At 41.0% G+C, this 15,449-nt stretch overlaps 3 protein-coding genes across 6 annotated transcripts in view; all 3 read right to left on the reverse strand.

Moving 5' to 3' along the window:
- Window positions 1-1,441: 1,441 nt before the first annotated feature.
- On the reverse strand, window positions 1,442-2,833 carry LOC133464631 (leucine-rich alpha-2-glycoprotein-like). Its single transcript, XM_061746731.1, has 2 exons — window positions 2,759-2,833; window positions 1,442-2,682 (listed from the first exon to the last, which is right to left on the reverse strand). The coding sequence occupies exon 2, from the start codon at window positions 2,665-2,667 to the stop codon at window positions 1,666-1,668; it is 1,002 nt and encodes a 333-aa protein (XP_061602715.1). The 5' UTR covers window positions 2,668-2,682; window positions 2,759-2,833; the 3' UTR covers window positions 1,442-1,665.
- A 1,560-nt stretch (window positions 2,834-4,393) lies between these two features.
- On the reverse strand, window positions 4,394-5,646 carry LOC133464632 (leucine-rich alpha-2-glycoprotein-like). The gene is made up of 2 exons (XM_061746733.1): window positions 5,567-5,646; window positions 4,394-5,408 (listed from the first exon to the last, which is right to left on the reverse strand). Exon 2 carries the CDS (start codon window positions 5,404-5,406, stop codon window positions 4,408-4,410), a length of 999 nt encoding a protein of 332 aa, XP_061602717.1. The 5' UTR covers window positions 5,407-5,408; window positions 5,567-5,646; the 3' UTR covers window positions 4,394-4,407.
- A 3,125-nt stretch (window positions 5,647-8,771) lies between these two features.
- Window positions 8,772-15,449, reverse strand: part of LOC133418616 (rho-associated protein kinase 2-like) — a 38,467-nt gene continuing 31,789 nt past the window's right edge. For 2 of the 4 annotated variants that reach the window (XM_061707405.1, XM_061707409.1), the window contains 7 exons: window positions 13,513-13,580; window positions 13,313-13,401; window positions 11,811-11,889; window positions 11,459-11,726; window positions 11,077-11,356; window positions 9,854-9,961; window positions 8,772-9,383 (listed from right to left, as the gene is read on the reverse strand). In XM_061707405.1, coding sequence (XP_061563389.1) covers window positions 9,880-9,961; window positions 11,077-11,356; window positions 11,459-11,726; window positions 11,811-11,889; window positions 13,313-13,401; window positions 13,513-13,580 — 866 coding nt within the window. In that variant the 3' untranslated portion in view covers window positions 8,772-9,383; window positions 9,854-9,879. The other 2 variants (XM_061707407.1, XM_061707406.1) reach the window with 2 other exon arrangements.

Consider the following 15,449-nt stretch of genomic DNA (forward strand, 5'->3'; position numbering starts at 1 on the left):
CTACAGTGTTCCACATTTAAGCATACAACTGATTAGCTATTTTGGCAGTACCAAAGTGCTGGTATATTTGTGTACACTGGAATATAATACTAGGATTCTGTTTCATCTTTAATCCTGCATCAGCAATGCAAATACTGATACCATTCAAGAACGAAAGAATAAAATAAAACCTTTTCCTCTGAAACTGGAAGCTAAATGTAATGCTGCTTCCTTCAATTTACTTCATATTTAAAGCATACTGAAGAGAATGTTTCCAAACTTCTTAATCCTGCAGGGAAGAAAATAAAAAAGCTTCAAACTTACCTTCAAAGATAAAAGAAGCTTTCTGATCTTAATGTCAGGTAGAATCTCCTCTGATAGATGCTAATGAGCCACTACCGGAGATGGTTGTGTCTTTGTTATTACAACACCACTTCAGAAAGGTTACAGCCGTTTTCAAGTGTGTGAAAAAACCTTGCTCCTGACCTTTTAGCAGTCATCATTAGCAGACACTAATGCACCATGCTGGAGAGCAACAACCACTCCTCCATTCTGGTCATTCTTATCTATGCAAGGAATGTAACGACTCCTACTAACGAATGTCAGAGTCTGAGGAGGAGTAGGAGCAGATGGAGATTAAATGTCTTGCACGAAGAGCCGCACGAGTCATTAAGGTAGAGGAGAGTTCTTCTTTATCCCAAAATCAAGCGCTTCAATCCAGAGGGAGTTCTCATAAAAGGGAATTAATCTTCGAACTAGCCAGCCTATTTCCTCAACCTTTAACCCCGGGAATGCAGCGCAGGTGGAATGAAAATCATCCATCAAACCCTCTAAAGTTGTCCCTCCAATCCATGTGGACCTTTGGGGAATGAGGTTTAATTTTCATAAGTACCAGCATCTAGAAACTGCAATGTTTTACATTCACAAGAGCAATAAATTACAGTACGCTGCACATTGATCAAGGCTTGAGGAGCGGAGTGTGTGGGCACACTGAAGATATAAACACGGAAGCGGCACGAGAAAGAAAATCCTAAAGGAAAAGAAAGATGGAGATGGTCAGCCGCAAAACCCAACCATCACAGCCCACACACACACCCACGTGCTCAACATCATTAAAAACAAAAGGGCAAGACTGAAACGATGCGCCAATCTGTGATGCAACCGAAAAGAGAAACAAATCTGTGCAGGACAGTGCTGCAAGAATCTACTAAGAGCTATTTACTTTCCTATAATTCTGGGCCTCCGTTGCAGCCTTCTTTTTTTTTTAATTCTCAAATTCTTGAATCATCTGTTCCTCATTCATAAGGAAAAAAATCCATAAAAACTCAACACCGTCAGTCATTTAAAAAAAGTATGGTTTAAAATGAAATGGGTTCTTTCTTTAAATAACTCTTACTTAAAAGAAAAGAAGATTTAAAAAGATCAATACCACTAGAATATGTTGATGTCTTAAAGCCTTTATTTTTTTTGGCTTGGGTGTAAGGACTACATTGGCTCTGAATTTATCTGCTCCATCTTTGTGGCAGGCAGTGGGCTGGACGGTATTCAAACAAGGAAGAAATGAGGAACTGTGAAAACAGTTGAATATTCATCAGCTCTTTTTAATTTGACATGAAAAATAAACAGAGGAATTGTAAAATACTGTTCTGTTCACAGCCCCATCACCGAATGTGCATTTTGTTGGGATTATATACCAAGTTGACCCTCAGTTAGAGACCTTACTGGCTGATGTCTGAGCGTTTTGGGGCTGTCACAGATAACTCCCTCCAGAAATGGGACATTTTCAGGATGGACAGTGAGCCATTTCCACAGATACTCCATCTTTTCATCACACTCCCAGGGGTTCCCTGTTAGGATTATCTGAAAAGAGGATTTCCTCCCATCCAGCAGGCCTGCGGGGAGTTGCTGGAGCTGATTCTGATTGAGCAGCAGAAGATCAAGGTGTTGCAGACTCTGCAGGAGGGTTGCTGGCAGCTCTCGGAGCTGATTCTCCTGCAGAAACAGTTGTTTTAGTCTCAGGTTTTGAGCAAAGGTTGCAGGTCTCAGGGAGCTTAATTTGTTGCCAGCGAGATTGAGGGTCTCCAAGTGGTGCAGGCTTTTAAATATGTCACCCTGTAGCTCTTGCAGATTGTTATCACTCAAGTCTAGGTCCTGCAGATGTGGCAGCCTCTGCAGCAGAGCAGCTGGGATGCTGGTTATGTGGTTCCCGGACAAGTCCAGCCAGGTGAGACTGCTGTTTTTAGGAAACCACGCTGCATCTGCTTTTTCAAACTGATTGTTTTTCAGCACCAGGTCATGGAGGGAGCCATGCTTGAAAATGTTTGGAGGCAGATGAGCCAGTTGATTTCCAGTGAGATCCAACGTGTCCAGGTGAGGCACAGCGCTCAGTAGCTGTGAAGTAAGGTTTATCAAGTTGACATGGTACAGCTGGAGCCTGTTTAAGAGGGGCACTGCTCTCAGATGACTGGCTGTGATGCTGCTGAGGTTTGACGACTGGATGGACAACCGTGTGGTGTTGGAAGGTAAACCTTTTAGGGGGAAATGTGTGAGGGAGCGTTGGCTGCACACCACCTCTGCACCCAAAAGCTGAAAAGAGCAGGAGCACAGATCTGGGCACGAGTGTGCTCCTCTTTTTTGGGAATCAAACACAGCCAGTGCAGTGAATGTGAGGAGCAGCATTAATTTCATCTTTACAGCACAAAACTGGAATAAAAGAACAAATGACTCATGAGTAATTATACTAAATTGTGAAAATGGTGATCGTTAATGTTGTACCTACCTGGAAAAAGCTGAGCAGAATCCGATCTGTTTTTAGATTGCGCACTGTTTTATGCAGTGAGCATGTTTCTTTGTGACACAACAAACTGTTGCAAAAAGCAAACAAAACCAAGCAAACAAACCAGCTCATCAGCTGCTGGCGGTTGCTGTTTTCTGTACTTTCCAAAAGTAAAGCTGTTACCACACATAAATCAATACTTTCTCTTAAATTCCTGCAAGGACATTCTTTGCTAGTGTAAAAGTTGTATGCGTTGATAATGTAAAAAGTTCTTGATATCACATTTTAAATTACTTTTCATACACCCATATTAGGCAATTATTCAGATCTATGTTTATTTTGGAAGTGAAAATGGGTGGTAGTGGTGCGGCGGACTGCAGAATATTCCTAATGTTTTATTCCAGCTTGTATGTTAATAAATGTAATAAATATACATTTCATATATCACCTTTTTGTTGTCAATAACAATGCTGTACAGATGTTAAAAACTGATAAACCATGGAGTAAAAAATATTGTAATAAAAATCAATAGAACTAAAATTTGATGGCAAAAGAGTTAAAATCAGTGGTGTCACATAGTTTTGTAAAAATTGAGATTCCTTTTTTTTCAGAATATTATATAAATATGTTTTCAACAGTCACTTCTCGGTGCAAGCTTGATGGGAGAGAGACATCAAAAGACACATGAGAGACGGTACCTCTTGCACTTTAAAAAGACATCTGACTAACTGAGAGTAAAAGGCTGATCAACTTTCAAAAAAGGTTTCAACCTAGTTAAATGAATATTCAATAATTGGTGAGGTTTAGAGAGAATAATGAATGAATCCTAGCTCAGAAAAACCCGTGGTCAAAAAGATAGCTATTTGAAGTGTAGCTTTGAACTTTCCTAAGTGGCCTGGTGGATAAATAATTGAAGAATCCAAAGATGCTTTTTTTTCACATTTGTTATTTAAGCGGAGCCTTCTGGGTCTTTTTGGACAGGGAGATATGGGTGCTTAACTTTTGTTCCATAAAATCTGTAAATACTGGATGCAGAGGCAAATAGCACTTAACAAGCTCTTTAATTAGGACTTTAGAGGAAGTTTTCATCATTAGGAAACTTGGGCTGTGCCCGAAATTACATTGTGCCATAAATTAGATAACACAGGGTTCTGTTATGCATTACATCGTAAAAAATCTGTATTACTGTTTGACCTAGGTTTGAGTGAAAGCTGCAAGGATCACTACGGTGCATCCAAATTACATTTGGATACATTGATATGGTTAAGATTAACTAGTTTAAAATTTAACTTCACTTCCACTCAGTTTAAAGTAGCAACTATAGCATCTTTCTGGCAGATTTGCATGTCAACGTCTCTCCTCTATTGAATAGTCAAAGTGGTGGTGATGTGTTGGGGGCCTCTGGAACCTCTGGTTGTCTTTTTCAACATGTGGACAAAGACTTTGCTGGCTTTACCTCCAGTTTCCAGTCTTTATGCTTTAGGATGGCTAAAATACTAAACATTTCCTTACCCAAAATATTTTCAGAACAAATGAAGACTAGACTTCTCAAATGTTTCATTTATGTCATCTTTAATCACATAAAACAACGTTTCTGTAACTGAAATGAGACAAGCTGAATTAAATACATTTTGGCAACATTTTGAGGAAAGTTAAGACTGCGGGTTCAGGTCACTTTCTGCCAGTGATGTCACAGATCGCCCTTCCAGAGATGGCGGTAGTTTGCATGTGATGGCATCTGCTTGGAAAACTTTCTTCTTGTTGTTCTGGAGCCATCTCCAGAGGTATTCCGCCTTACCATCACACACCAGCGGGTTGACACTCAGGTCCAGTCCATCCTCCTCCAGTGAGTTCAACGGGTCAAGCAAACCTGTGGGGATGTGGTTCAGCCGGTTGTCTTCCAGATTCAGGTGTCTGAGCTGAGTGAGCTCCTTAAAAAGGTTTGGGGGCACTTTGTTGAGCTTGTTCCAAGCGAGGAAGAGAAAATGTAGTTTATGCAGCCTTTGGAAAACAGATGCATCCAGAGTGCTCAGGTTGTTGTACTGCAGGTTCAGCCTCTCAAGTTTTGTTAGCGGTTCAAGAGAGTCTGCAGGTATCTCCTCGAGACGATTTTTGGACAAGTCAAGAGTTTCCAAGTGGGGTAGCTTTTGAAGAAATGCAGCTTGGATCTTTGTTAAGTGGTTCCCAGATAAGTCAAGCCAGGTCAGGCTGCTGTTATCAGGAAACCACGCTGCATCAGCTTCTTTAATCAGATTATTCTTCAGCACCAAGCTACGGAGCGAGGCATGGGTGAAGACATCCACAGGAAGATCACTGAGTTTGTTTCCTGTGAGATCCAAAGTGTGCAGACGAGGAACCCCCCTGAGGAAATTGGAGGGAAGGGTCTGCAGGTGGTTTTCATGCAGGTGAAGCTCTTGTAATTGCGGTGTGGCTTCAAGATGCTGCTCAGATATGGTCGAGATGTTCGTGAACTGGATTGTCAGCATAGTGGTGTTCTCTGGGAGACCCTCAGATGGGTATTCTTTCAAGGGAGCCCCATTACAGACCACCTCAGCTCTTCCGGCATAGCATTTGCAGAAAGCAGGGCAGGAAAGAGTGCCATGGCAGAAAAAATCCAACAGCAGAAAAGCGAGAACACACCAGGACTTCATTGCTGCGACACAGGAGAAGGAGGGTCAGGAGAATTAAATAGACCCGTGGAAAGTATTGCAAAACATTTCACTACAAATAAAACCAGCAACAGTGACGAATATTTTCCATTTCATGCACGCGGTGTTCTATTAGGAAAAATACTGATAAAATAAAACTTACTGTTTTCCAGTTATAAGCCAGAATGTAAGTCAGACTGGTTCCGATATCTGAGTCAGTCTGATTCACTTGCCAAGTACCGTCAAGAATCATGCCATCTAATCATGACTTACTGAGTAAACAAGGACCTGTCACTGCAGTCAAGGACGTGCTGTTGCAACAGGATGACTCAAATGTGCAGGTGAAGTACAAAACTTCAAAACTCAGTTGGTTTTGACTCATTATTTGCAAGAGGGAAAAGAAAAGTCCTGATTAGTACATATAAATGTGCGTGTTTTTGTCTTTATTGCTTTAATTCTTGTGCACTGCCAACAATACTTCAAATTAATGTTTTGGTTAAATCACAACACATCAAAATAACAAAAATCTTTACTTGAGGACATTTTGTTTATTTCAAATGAAGTGAGTTCCTGGTCATTTTAAGATAGAAGAAAATTCAGAAATCAGTATTTGGTGGAATGACCCCAATAATGTAATAACAGCTTTTTGCAATTTGCTGGCTGTCACCATCCATCTTCTACTCTTTAAAGACTGGGTCTAATTGTTTTAATAGAAATTAATCACGAAAACACGTAATCTGTCTTACGAAGGTTAAAAAAAAAAAAAAAGATCTACTGACATGATAAATTTACTGTAGACAAAAGAGAAAAGATAATACTGAGCTAATGAGCTGGGATGGTTTGGCACATCTTGTAACACCACTCTGTCCCACTATAAATAATGATTTGTGACTGCATAAATACTGGACAAACCCGCCGTGACGTCAGCCATAGTTTTTCTGAAGTGTGGTTTCTGAAACCGCAGTTTCCTGTTACTCGCCAGAATGTAAACAAGTGAGCTGAAGGGACTGGGAGGCCCATTGGAGCATGGCCACCTTATGTTGAGACATTTTCACTTGGCAGACAATAGCTTATGCTAACCTGTGATGCTAAGTTAGTTTGCACCTGTCCAGACATCATCATTTTAAATGTTGCTACCGAAATGCATCTACAATGAACTGCTAGAAGTGAAACAATGGCCAGCACATCTCTGCATGGAGATCTCAGCTGATTAGACACATTAGACAATTAGTTGCTTTATCTCATTGTACTGTACCTGATGTTTTCTAAAAAAAAATCCCCCCCCCCTCTACAGTTTTCATGGGTGTGAAATGTAGCTATGGAGACCAAAACCATTTGTTGAACCAGGCTGTAAATGTGTTTATTTTTGCTGCAAAGTCAGACATTTTAATGTTGAGTTCAATGGAGATGACCTTGTTTTATGAATCAGAATGATCAGAATCAGAATACTTTATTTATCCCCAAGGGAAATTCTGTTTGTAACAGTGCTCCATTTAACCAACACTAACATAAATACAAAAAAGAACAGGCTTTAAACCATCCAACTATAAACATAGTGGATCCAGCCTCCCTAGTGGTCAGTTGATGAACTGCAATTTTTTGTTACTGCCAGGGGGGCTTCAACATGAAGGTTAGGGTGTTAGTGTTTGTTCTCACACCAGGCACTGACACATAAACTCTCTTGTGATATGATGCTCACATATGGTCCAAACTGGTAATTTGTTGTGCCAACAAAGTACGGCAGCCCTGAAGTGCCAGCATTCAACATTTGACTAAGTACAACGGCGAGAAAAAAAACCAGAACAAAAACAGCAGTCAAAAAAGAAAAAGAGCAATTAAAACCGGAAAACCGCTTTTGGGGTTTGTGTTCTCACTTGATTTTGTAAAATGTTATGTTTCTCTCATTTAAAGCAGCTGAACGTCATTAAAGCTGCCTTTTTTTCTTCTTCTTCGTTCAGCGAGTCCCCATGCAGGCATGCAAATTGAGTCACTTTGACAACTATGTTCAAAATTTCTAGTTTAGTCTTTCTCTCCTGCTTTTGTCTTAATGTCCACTGTAGTTCGGTGAGCTCATTTCATTTTCTCACCTGTTTTTCGGTTTTGTGATCATTTTTTTCTGCTTTATTTGGTAGTTAGGTCATATTATTTCTGCAGCTTATGTCCACTCCAGTTCGCCACTTGGCCAGCTGTTGTGAATCACAACCACTCTGTTTGCTTAGTTTTTAAAAAACAGTGTACATTTTTAATGTATCCTTAGTTTTTTGCCATGTACCAGACTGGAGCTCAGCTCTTTCAAACTACTGTACATCCATATCATAGATGTCACTGAATGCTCTACACATTTTAAATAATGTTGCAGTTGAAAATATAATCTGGAGTAAACAAAAACATCCAGAGCTAATTAAGGGAAAAACAAAGGTTGCACATCTGGGGAAGCAGAGGCCTGCGGCTGGGTGGTGTATCAAGTTCACAACAAAGGTTCGCAACAAGGTTTATGCTCTGGTGCACATCCAAAGGTTACTGTAGTTAAATGTTATCAGGATTCCTTGGATAAAAAGCACAATATTTCCCCCCTGAAGGAATTTAAAGTAGGATAACTTGGAAAGAATGTCAGATTTCTGACTTGGAGCACTTACCGACACTAAAAATAAAGATACGCTTGTTTGAAATGTAAATTCAAATCCGTCAGATGGAAATAAAAAGTTCATGACAAGGAATTCCTGCCATATGGGAGCTGGATGCCGCCGAGACTCGAAAGCAGCCGGCAGGTAGCGCAGGTTTCCTTCACCGGTAATTGAAGCAGAACGCACAGTCGCACAGAGTGGATTAAGACCTGCACTATGAAATACGATTTTTGCATCTGGGCTGGTGATGAAGCATTACATTATGGATGACAGGAGCCAGTTGGCTGTAGGCTGCTCTGAAAGATTTATTTCAGTCAAAGCCCACTCACTCCACGTGTACTTGTGAGATAGACGGATCTATTCTGGTTCAGACTCTTAAAACAAGCAGCAGTCAGATCCATGACAGGAAGGACCACGGTGTTAACTACACGATTTCTCCATTTATGCGTCACTGAAATCTAATATTGATCTAGTATTGACCTCACTGTTTTTTCTTCCTTTTCTATTCCCACCAGGAAGTAGGCCTAGCAAGCCATTCCAACACACACTTTAAACAGACTTACATATGTTTTTGTTGTTTTTTTTGTGTTAAAACATAAGAACATCTTGGTGAAGAAACACTCAAACTATCCAAAAAAACCACAGCTGCTGTTGTTGTGATCACTGATGTGATCTCTGTATTATCTCCATGTGGAAAACTTTAAAATGAGATGTAAACAAACAAAAACCCACCATCAGAGTCTCTTAATGAAATACAGCAAGTCTTTTCTTTTTTTTTTTTATGCATGACAACCAAATCCTGCATTATGGGATTCTAAACACACGATGAATGGCAAGAGGAAACACAATATTTTGGTTCATTTCACATTATTGTGTCATGTTGCGCTGGATTAGTATAATGAACAAAGTCCAAGACATTAGGGCTTAAAAGGAACCCCCCCCCCAAAACTCCCATTCAAAAACCTGTGTTCATACATTTACAAGACACTTGTACAGTATACTGTATTAAGCTCGGCTGTTAAATTCATAAAAGATAAAACAACTGTATACTTTGAGCTACATGTTCTGTGTTACACAAACAAGTGTGTCCATGCTATATACAAATGTTCACAAACACTAAATAAAACTAAGTGAATCCAATAATGACTATGAAATAAAGCAGTTTCAATATGAAGACTGTTGATTTTCCTCTTCTTAAAAAAAAAAAGACAAAAACAATCCCAGCCGGCTGTAGTCAGCTTTTGTGAAAGTATCCGAGTATGATGCAGGAGTGCTTGTGTGAACGAACACCGTAGACAGCAGCATCCAGACCACCATCGTTAATCTGCGTCGGGTTGAAAACGCAGCCAGGGTTAACTGCGCGGAGAGAGGAAAATAAACAGAGGGATGTGAAAATCTGCGACCCATCCAGCAGGATGGCAGAATTCAAAGGCACGCCCACACAAAATCCACACATATTAAACAAGGAAGCTACCCAAGAGGCTCACAAAGCATGAATAATCATGCAGAAAAGGCAGACAGATACAGTTATAATCTTGGTCTGCATGTTTGCAACACTAACAATGTGTTTTTTTTGTGATGACACGGTTTTGTTTGTTATGAACTCAAAATAAACCAGTGTCAAACATTTTTCTGTATTATTTAACTTCATTCAAACATACAGACTAAGGTCATTTCCTAACAATTTACTTTTCTTTGCATTAAATACATTCCAAAAATAGCCATTTTGCTTGCAACAACAATGAATTTCAAAGCTTCGGACAGCACTCTGAGGCATGCAAAACCTGCAAACCGCACACACGGCTTTCATGCAGAGGTCCAGTTACCCTCTGTCCCTCCATTTTCACTTTCTTCAGAGGAACATATCATCATCATCATCATTATCGACATCATCCAACGACCAACCCCAGTCTTTCAGGCCAAACTCAAGCAGCCTGAAACAATTAGGTTCAAAGAGTTCAAGTCACAAATCTGCGGAGGCTGCCTGCCACGCTCACCAGGGGGCGGTAGAGAGCCGACACGAGCTCACGGGCGACATTGGCGCACTTGTTATGGTGGGAGGGTTAATGCGCACAACAGCATAGCAATGGAGCGGGCGGAGTGGCGCAGAGAGCTCTGCTACTTACAGTCTCCCAGCTCGAGAGACGTTAAAAAGGTGGGGTCAGAGGAGAGGAGGTCAGGGGTCAGTGGAGGATGATTCGGAGCATGGGGCCAGCGCTGGAGGATGAAAGCCAGTTAGAGGGCGGCTGAGATTACAAGGTGTCTGAGCAGTAACAGGAAATACAACAGACAGTTTTTACTCGAGCAGGCCGCAAACGAGCGAGGTGCCATGTGGGAGCATTAGTGCTTTGTAAAGCGTTATGCATGTGCAAGTGATTAATTACAAGTATCAAACATGTCCTTCAGAACTATGGAGAGCTTGAAAACAGCATGAAGGAATTTTTGTCATTTTTAGTCCTAAATCGCCTCTAAACTGTCTTTGCCATGACGTCCCATGTTGCTCTGAGAGCTGGTCTCAAAGTTACTGGAGTGTGACATAAGACGATGACACAAAACACAAATGTTTCACCGGGACAGGAGACCAAAGTTACTTCAACTGGTTTTATGAATGACACGTCTAAAATTAAACAAATATTCCAGCAACCGGTATTTTACTGTGAACAAACTTGGATGGATGAATGGATGGATTTTCTTTCATAATTGTCATAGTTGCTTAGACTGCCTGAAAACCTCTCATGCTGCCTCCAGTGTACCTCAGAATATAGATCATTTCATTTTCAACAAACATGACTGACTGTCTCCTGGTTTGTCTTGATTTGCATTTCACATAAATGCCTCTGAGCGTTTACGCAGTGCCTTTCAAAGAAAAACAGAATCAAATATTCTCTTTGACTTTTGTTTCATCAAATAAAAAACAACAACTCCAATACTGTACTCAGTATGTGATGCACTGCTATTTAGTAAATGAATAAAAACGCTGTTATAGGGTATAAAAAACAAAGAAATGTATAGATTTTAGTTGTTGTGTATGCAGACAGGCGAGCCTCACCTGCTCTTTCCTGACGTCTGCTGATGCCTGCTGGACTGAACCTTGATGGCGCCCTGACGGGACGACATGTGAGGAGAGCTCTTGGGGGAAGGCCGCGGGGACATTCGAGGGGACGAGCGCAGCGCTGCATCGTGAGCGGCGGTCTGCGCTACAGGGGGAGGACTCAAGGTCGGGTGTTTCCTCGGGATGCGTTTGAGGAGGTGACTGACCCAGCGCTGCTGCTCCTCCGGGGAGCTGGTCAGCAGCAGCAGCTCTTTGGCAAGGGACATGTCGTAGTTCACTGTTGCAGATTGAAAATAAGTAAATTACAATTTAAAAAAATGTCTTTAATGCATTTACTATGAAAAAAGCAGCTAAGTTCTGTGCCTTCGAACATACTGACCCTTGCAGGGAACGATGACCTCTTCCTTTTTGTCCAGGTGATCTTTGTGGCACTTGGTGTGGCAGCGGCGGCACTCGAGGGCCGGCGGGGGCTTGAAGACGTGCCACAGGGGCCGAGTGCAGGCCTCACAGCTGGAGGGGAAGTGGTAGAGGGTGAGGATGAACTCGTGGCCCTTGTGGCTGATGTAAGAGGCACGCTCGCTGTAAGGTGTGGACTCCACCGCCATTTCCTGGTCGCGTTTGCTCTCCCCTTCGTTGGCGTACAGGATCTGAGGGGAAGAGAGGAATCATGGGAGATGCAATTGAATTGAAGTTTTAACGGGTGAGAACGTCATGTTCGATGAGATGATTACCTGGAATATTCTTGGAATTTCTCTGGCTTCTGCACGGTACACGTCGGTTTGAGTGACAGGTCGGACATGAAAGAGCTTACTGCAGCGGAGAGAGAAATGAGCTGTTAAGTTCAGAGCTCAGCCCGGATAATACATGTAATTATTACTCTGGCTGGAGACTCTCTTATTCTATTGTACATGAAGAAAAAAAAAAAAAAAGTCTAATAGTTTAATTGAAGTATAATTTTTTCTGGTCATCTTTTCAAAAGATGAGAGGGGCAGAATAATCCTTTTAGTAAGCAGGAATGGTGAAGGATCAGCACTCAGAAGGACTGGCCGAACAGTTTAACTGTATGAATGTATAACTTAAGAGTTTGACGTCATCTGCAATATGAAGACCAGTAGAAATAAAAGATTCAGAAGAATTAAAGGGGGTAATAAACCAGTATTGAGTGAACCTGCATTAAAAATAAAAAAAATGTCATGTTAGAAATCACCGGATGGATTCATAAACCCGTCAGCAGTGAACCCAGTTCAATGCTGTGTCCAACAATGTCAGTTTTAAGAATGAACAAAAACTGTGGCTTCTTTCAGAAAAATCAGGGTTGGTGCTTAACGGGTCGACCCGCAGCTCAGACCTGCTGAAAACATCTAGAAATGCAGCAAAGTAGACTATCATGGCTCATGGATGATTCCTGGGACAGGCGAAGCCCTCCCTTATCCGCGGTATGTTACCGTGATGTTTATGGCTAAAGATCAGCCCATTTCTGAGTGTTGAAAGACATATACGGCAGTTAAAGCGGGTATCCTGAGTCTTTCTTGCACTTTTATGAGAGGACTATTGTTGGGTTTTCTTGAATTAATATTTTAATATAAGATAAGACAAATTATTTATTTTAAAAGTGTTAAACATGAAGCGTCTATCATCCCTGACAGATTTTTTGGACTTGGAAAATGGTAAATATCATTAAGCGTTTAACCTGCTGAATATTGTTGTAAATTTTTTTAGTTACATAAAAAAGGAAAGAAAAAGGAAAGTATTTTAGTTATCCGATCTCAACATGATCCCAGCGGTGAGGTACGGCGCTCCATTACAGGCCCAGAGCAGCTGTATTGGAGGATGTGAACATGTTTCCCTTCAGAACAACAGCAGCGGCTCTCAGAGCTTGGGAGCATTTTTCCATTTAACTCACTGCTCTACTCACTGTTACCAAACCCTTTTCTTTCCTTTTCGTCATGGGATGGAAGTGTTTTTTCCAAAACATTAAGTTGAAAAGCTTATATCAAATGTGGTGCAGAAACCAAAAGACGTTTTTAGCTCAAACTGAAGAGAATGATGCAAAGGCTTGCATTGCACCCAAGCAAATGCACCGGTTTATATCAACCACATTCCACCTTTAGCTTTTCATTAATCTATTACTTGTCAGACGTTATAATGAACCATCTCCTGACGTTCCCATCAGCCTCAGCTTTACTTGTTTAACAGTTGTTTTACATGTTCAAAGCAGCTTTTAATGACTCACTCAATGTCCAAGGTCATGAAAGGGTTGGCTTGCTCCCGGTCCAGCTCGCTGTTGTAGAACAGGATCTTCTTACTGCTCACTACGACATACTGTAAAGGATGTGGAAACAGGGGTCAAACAGTTAGGGGGGGACTTAATGACGTTGGTGATTACTCTGAAAACACATCTGCAGATACGAGGAAAACTGGTGAAAGCATTACTTTTCTGTCCCAGCCGAATCGCTTTGTGTTCTTGGTAGGAAGTGAAATCCAGCCCGCCAGTCGTGAGTCTAGCGAGCAGGAAAGAGAAATATAGCAGGATGTAACCAAATGAATCACTCGAAAGAACAGCTTTACATTTTTAAGCTCTTTCCTTAATGCATCACTTAGAGAGGAAATTATTTCTTGGGTAAAACAAAGAGTGGGGACCCAGAAAATCCTGTTCCATAACTGAGCAAAAACACAACACTCAGTGAAAGGATATGAGTGATAAAGAAACTAAAACATGACTTCTTATGATATTTTAGTGGAGCAAAGTAAACAACAAAATACTTGAATACATATATTTGGATGTCTGAAGGGTTAACCAATTCAAAATAGCTGAAAGAAATTGGAGTAGGAGTAGCAGCCTCAAATGCAGAGCAGCAAAATACAACGCTAACCGATGGATCGCAGTTACTGCGTTTCGTACTGAACCGACCCTGAGTAACGTTTCTGGCACGGTGGATGTTTGGCTACATTGTAGCACTTCAACACAGAAGCATAAATCAAGCTTAACAAAAATTTGAAAAGATACGGATGCAGCAAAGGAAGAGGATGGAGAAAAGGATTAGAGATGCTAACTGCATCCCCTTGAACCAGCTGCTATGAACAGAGCTGAGACGACTGCTTTTGTATTCACTTCCTACTACTACTGTCATTTAGCAGACGCTTTTATCCAAAGCAACATACATCTGAGAGAACAAAAAGCCCCACTTCCTTGTGGTATTTTAAGGAATGTGTCCCAAACATTTCACTAAGACTGAAAAAAAAGAAGCACAATATACCTCATTTAAAGCAACATTCCCTTACAGTTAAATCAACTCCAGTCTATCATTAAAGCAGGGCTCTCAAGTCGCAGGCGATGAGTGTGAGACACACGCATTTCAACAAATTCACACGCTCACACAGCATTTCTCACGGCATTTCACAAAAATGATTAACTTCACTGCACAAAAATTCCACCAGCCCATCTTACAAACAAATCAGAGGCGGACTACGCCACTGTGTGATGAGCAGTGGTCTGGAGTTACCAAGCTATCGGCCAATCAGAAAATAGAAGTTTGTGTTTTTGTTTCAGCTTCAAACTCTTCATCCCCTGTAAGATGACGACCCCCGCCCCCCGAAAAAAAAAAAGAAAAAATCTCATGCCATGCAAACTGCAAAACTTGAGTGCTCTGCTAAAATAAATGACATGGACTGAAAATAATATGTATTTGCAGCAAAATATCAATAAGTGTAAGCACTTTGGCAATAGACCCCCAACAAGATCAAGTGCTACTTTACATAGTAGATAGGGTCGTTATGGACAGCCGGAGGTAAACAAGTGTATAGAAAGTGAACAAAAAGGGCTGTTAGTTCAGGCATCATCTTCTCTGACATCGCCTTCTGTTCAGGAGCATCCTACGTTCGGACAAATCAATGACACAATGTTATGCACTTTACTAGAAATAAAAATGAGGAGTTCCTGGCTCCTAGTTCCACAGAATGGGATCAGTCCATGAATATTTATGATGAAATAGGCAACTCTCCTCCCCTCCTCTCGCATCTACTGACAGTAGTTAGGGCGATGATGGGAGTCAACTCTTGGCTTGTGATGTGAAGTGACATTTTTGAGTCTTGTCAGAGGTTTAAAACAGCTTTTTACTTTGACCTACTTCTATTGCTCCATGTGGTAACTTTAACTGCCGTTATGCTGCAAACTTATATTTTGTTGTATCTTAAAACTCTTTCGGTTCGCATTGTTTTGGCCAAAAACAAACATTAACACTCCTTATCATTATACTAACAGACCTAGGCTTGATTCAACACCAGAATGTTCCTTTAAGGAAAAATAAAAGCTCCACACAATCTTTTATAGTGGAATACATTTCAGCAGCAGGTGAGCAATATCATGCTGT

The sequence above is a fragment of the Cololabis saira genome, chromosome 18 (assembly GCF_033807715.1).
Source record: "Cololabis saira isolate AMF1-May2022 chromosome 18, fColSai1.1, whole genome shotgun sequence".
NCBI lineage: Eukaryota > Metazoa > Chordata > Actinopteri > Beloniformes > Belonidae > Cololabis > Cololabis saira.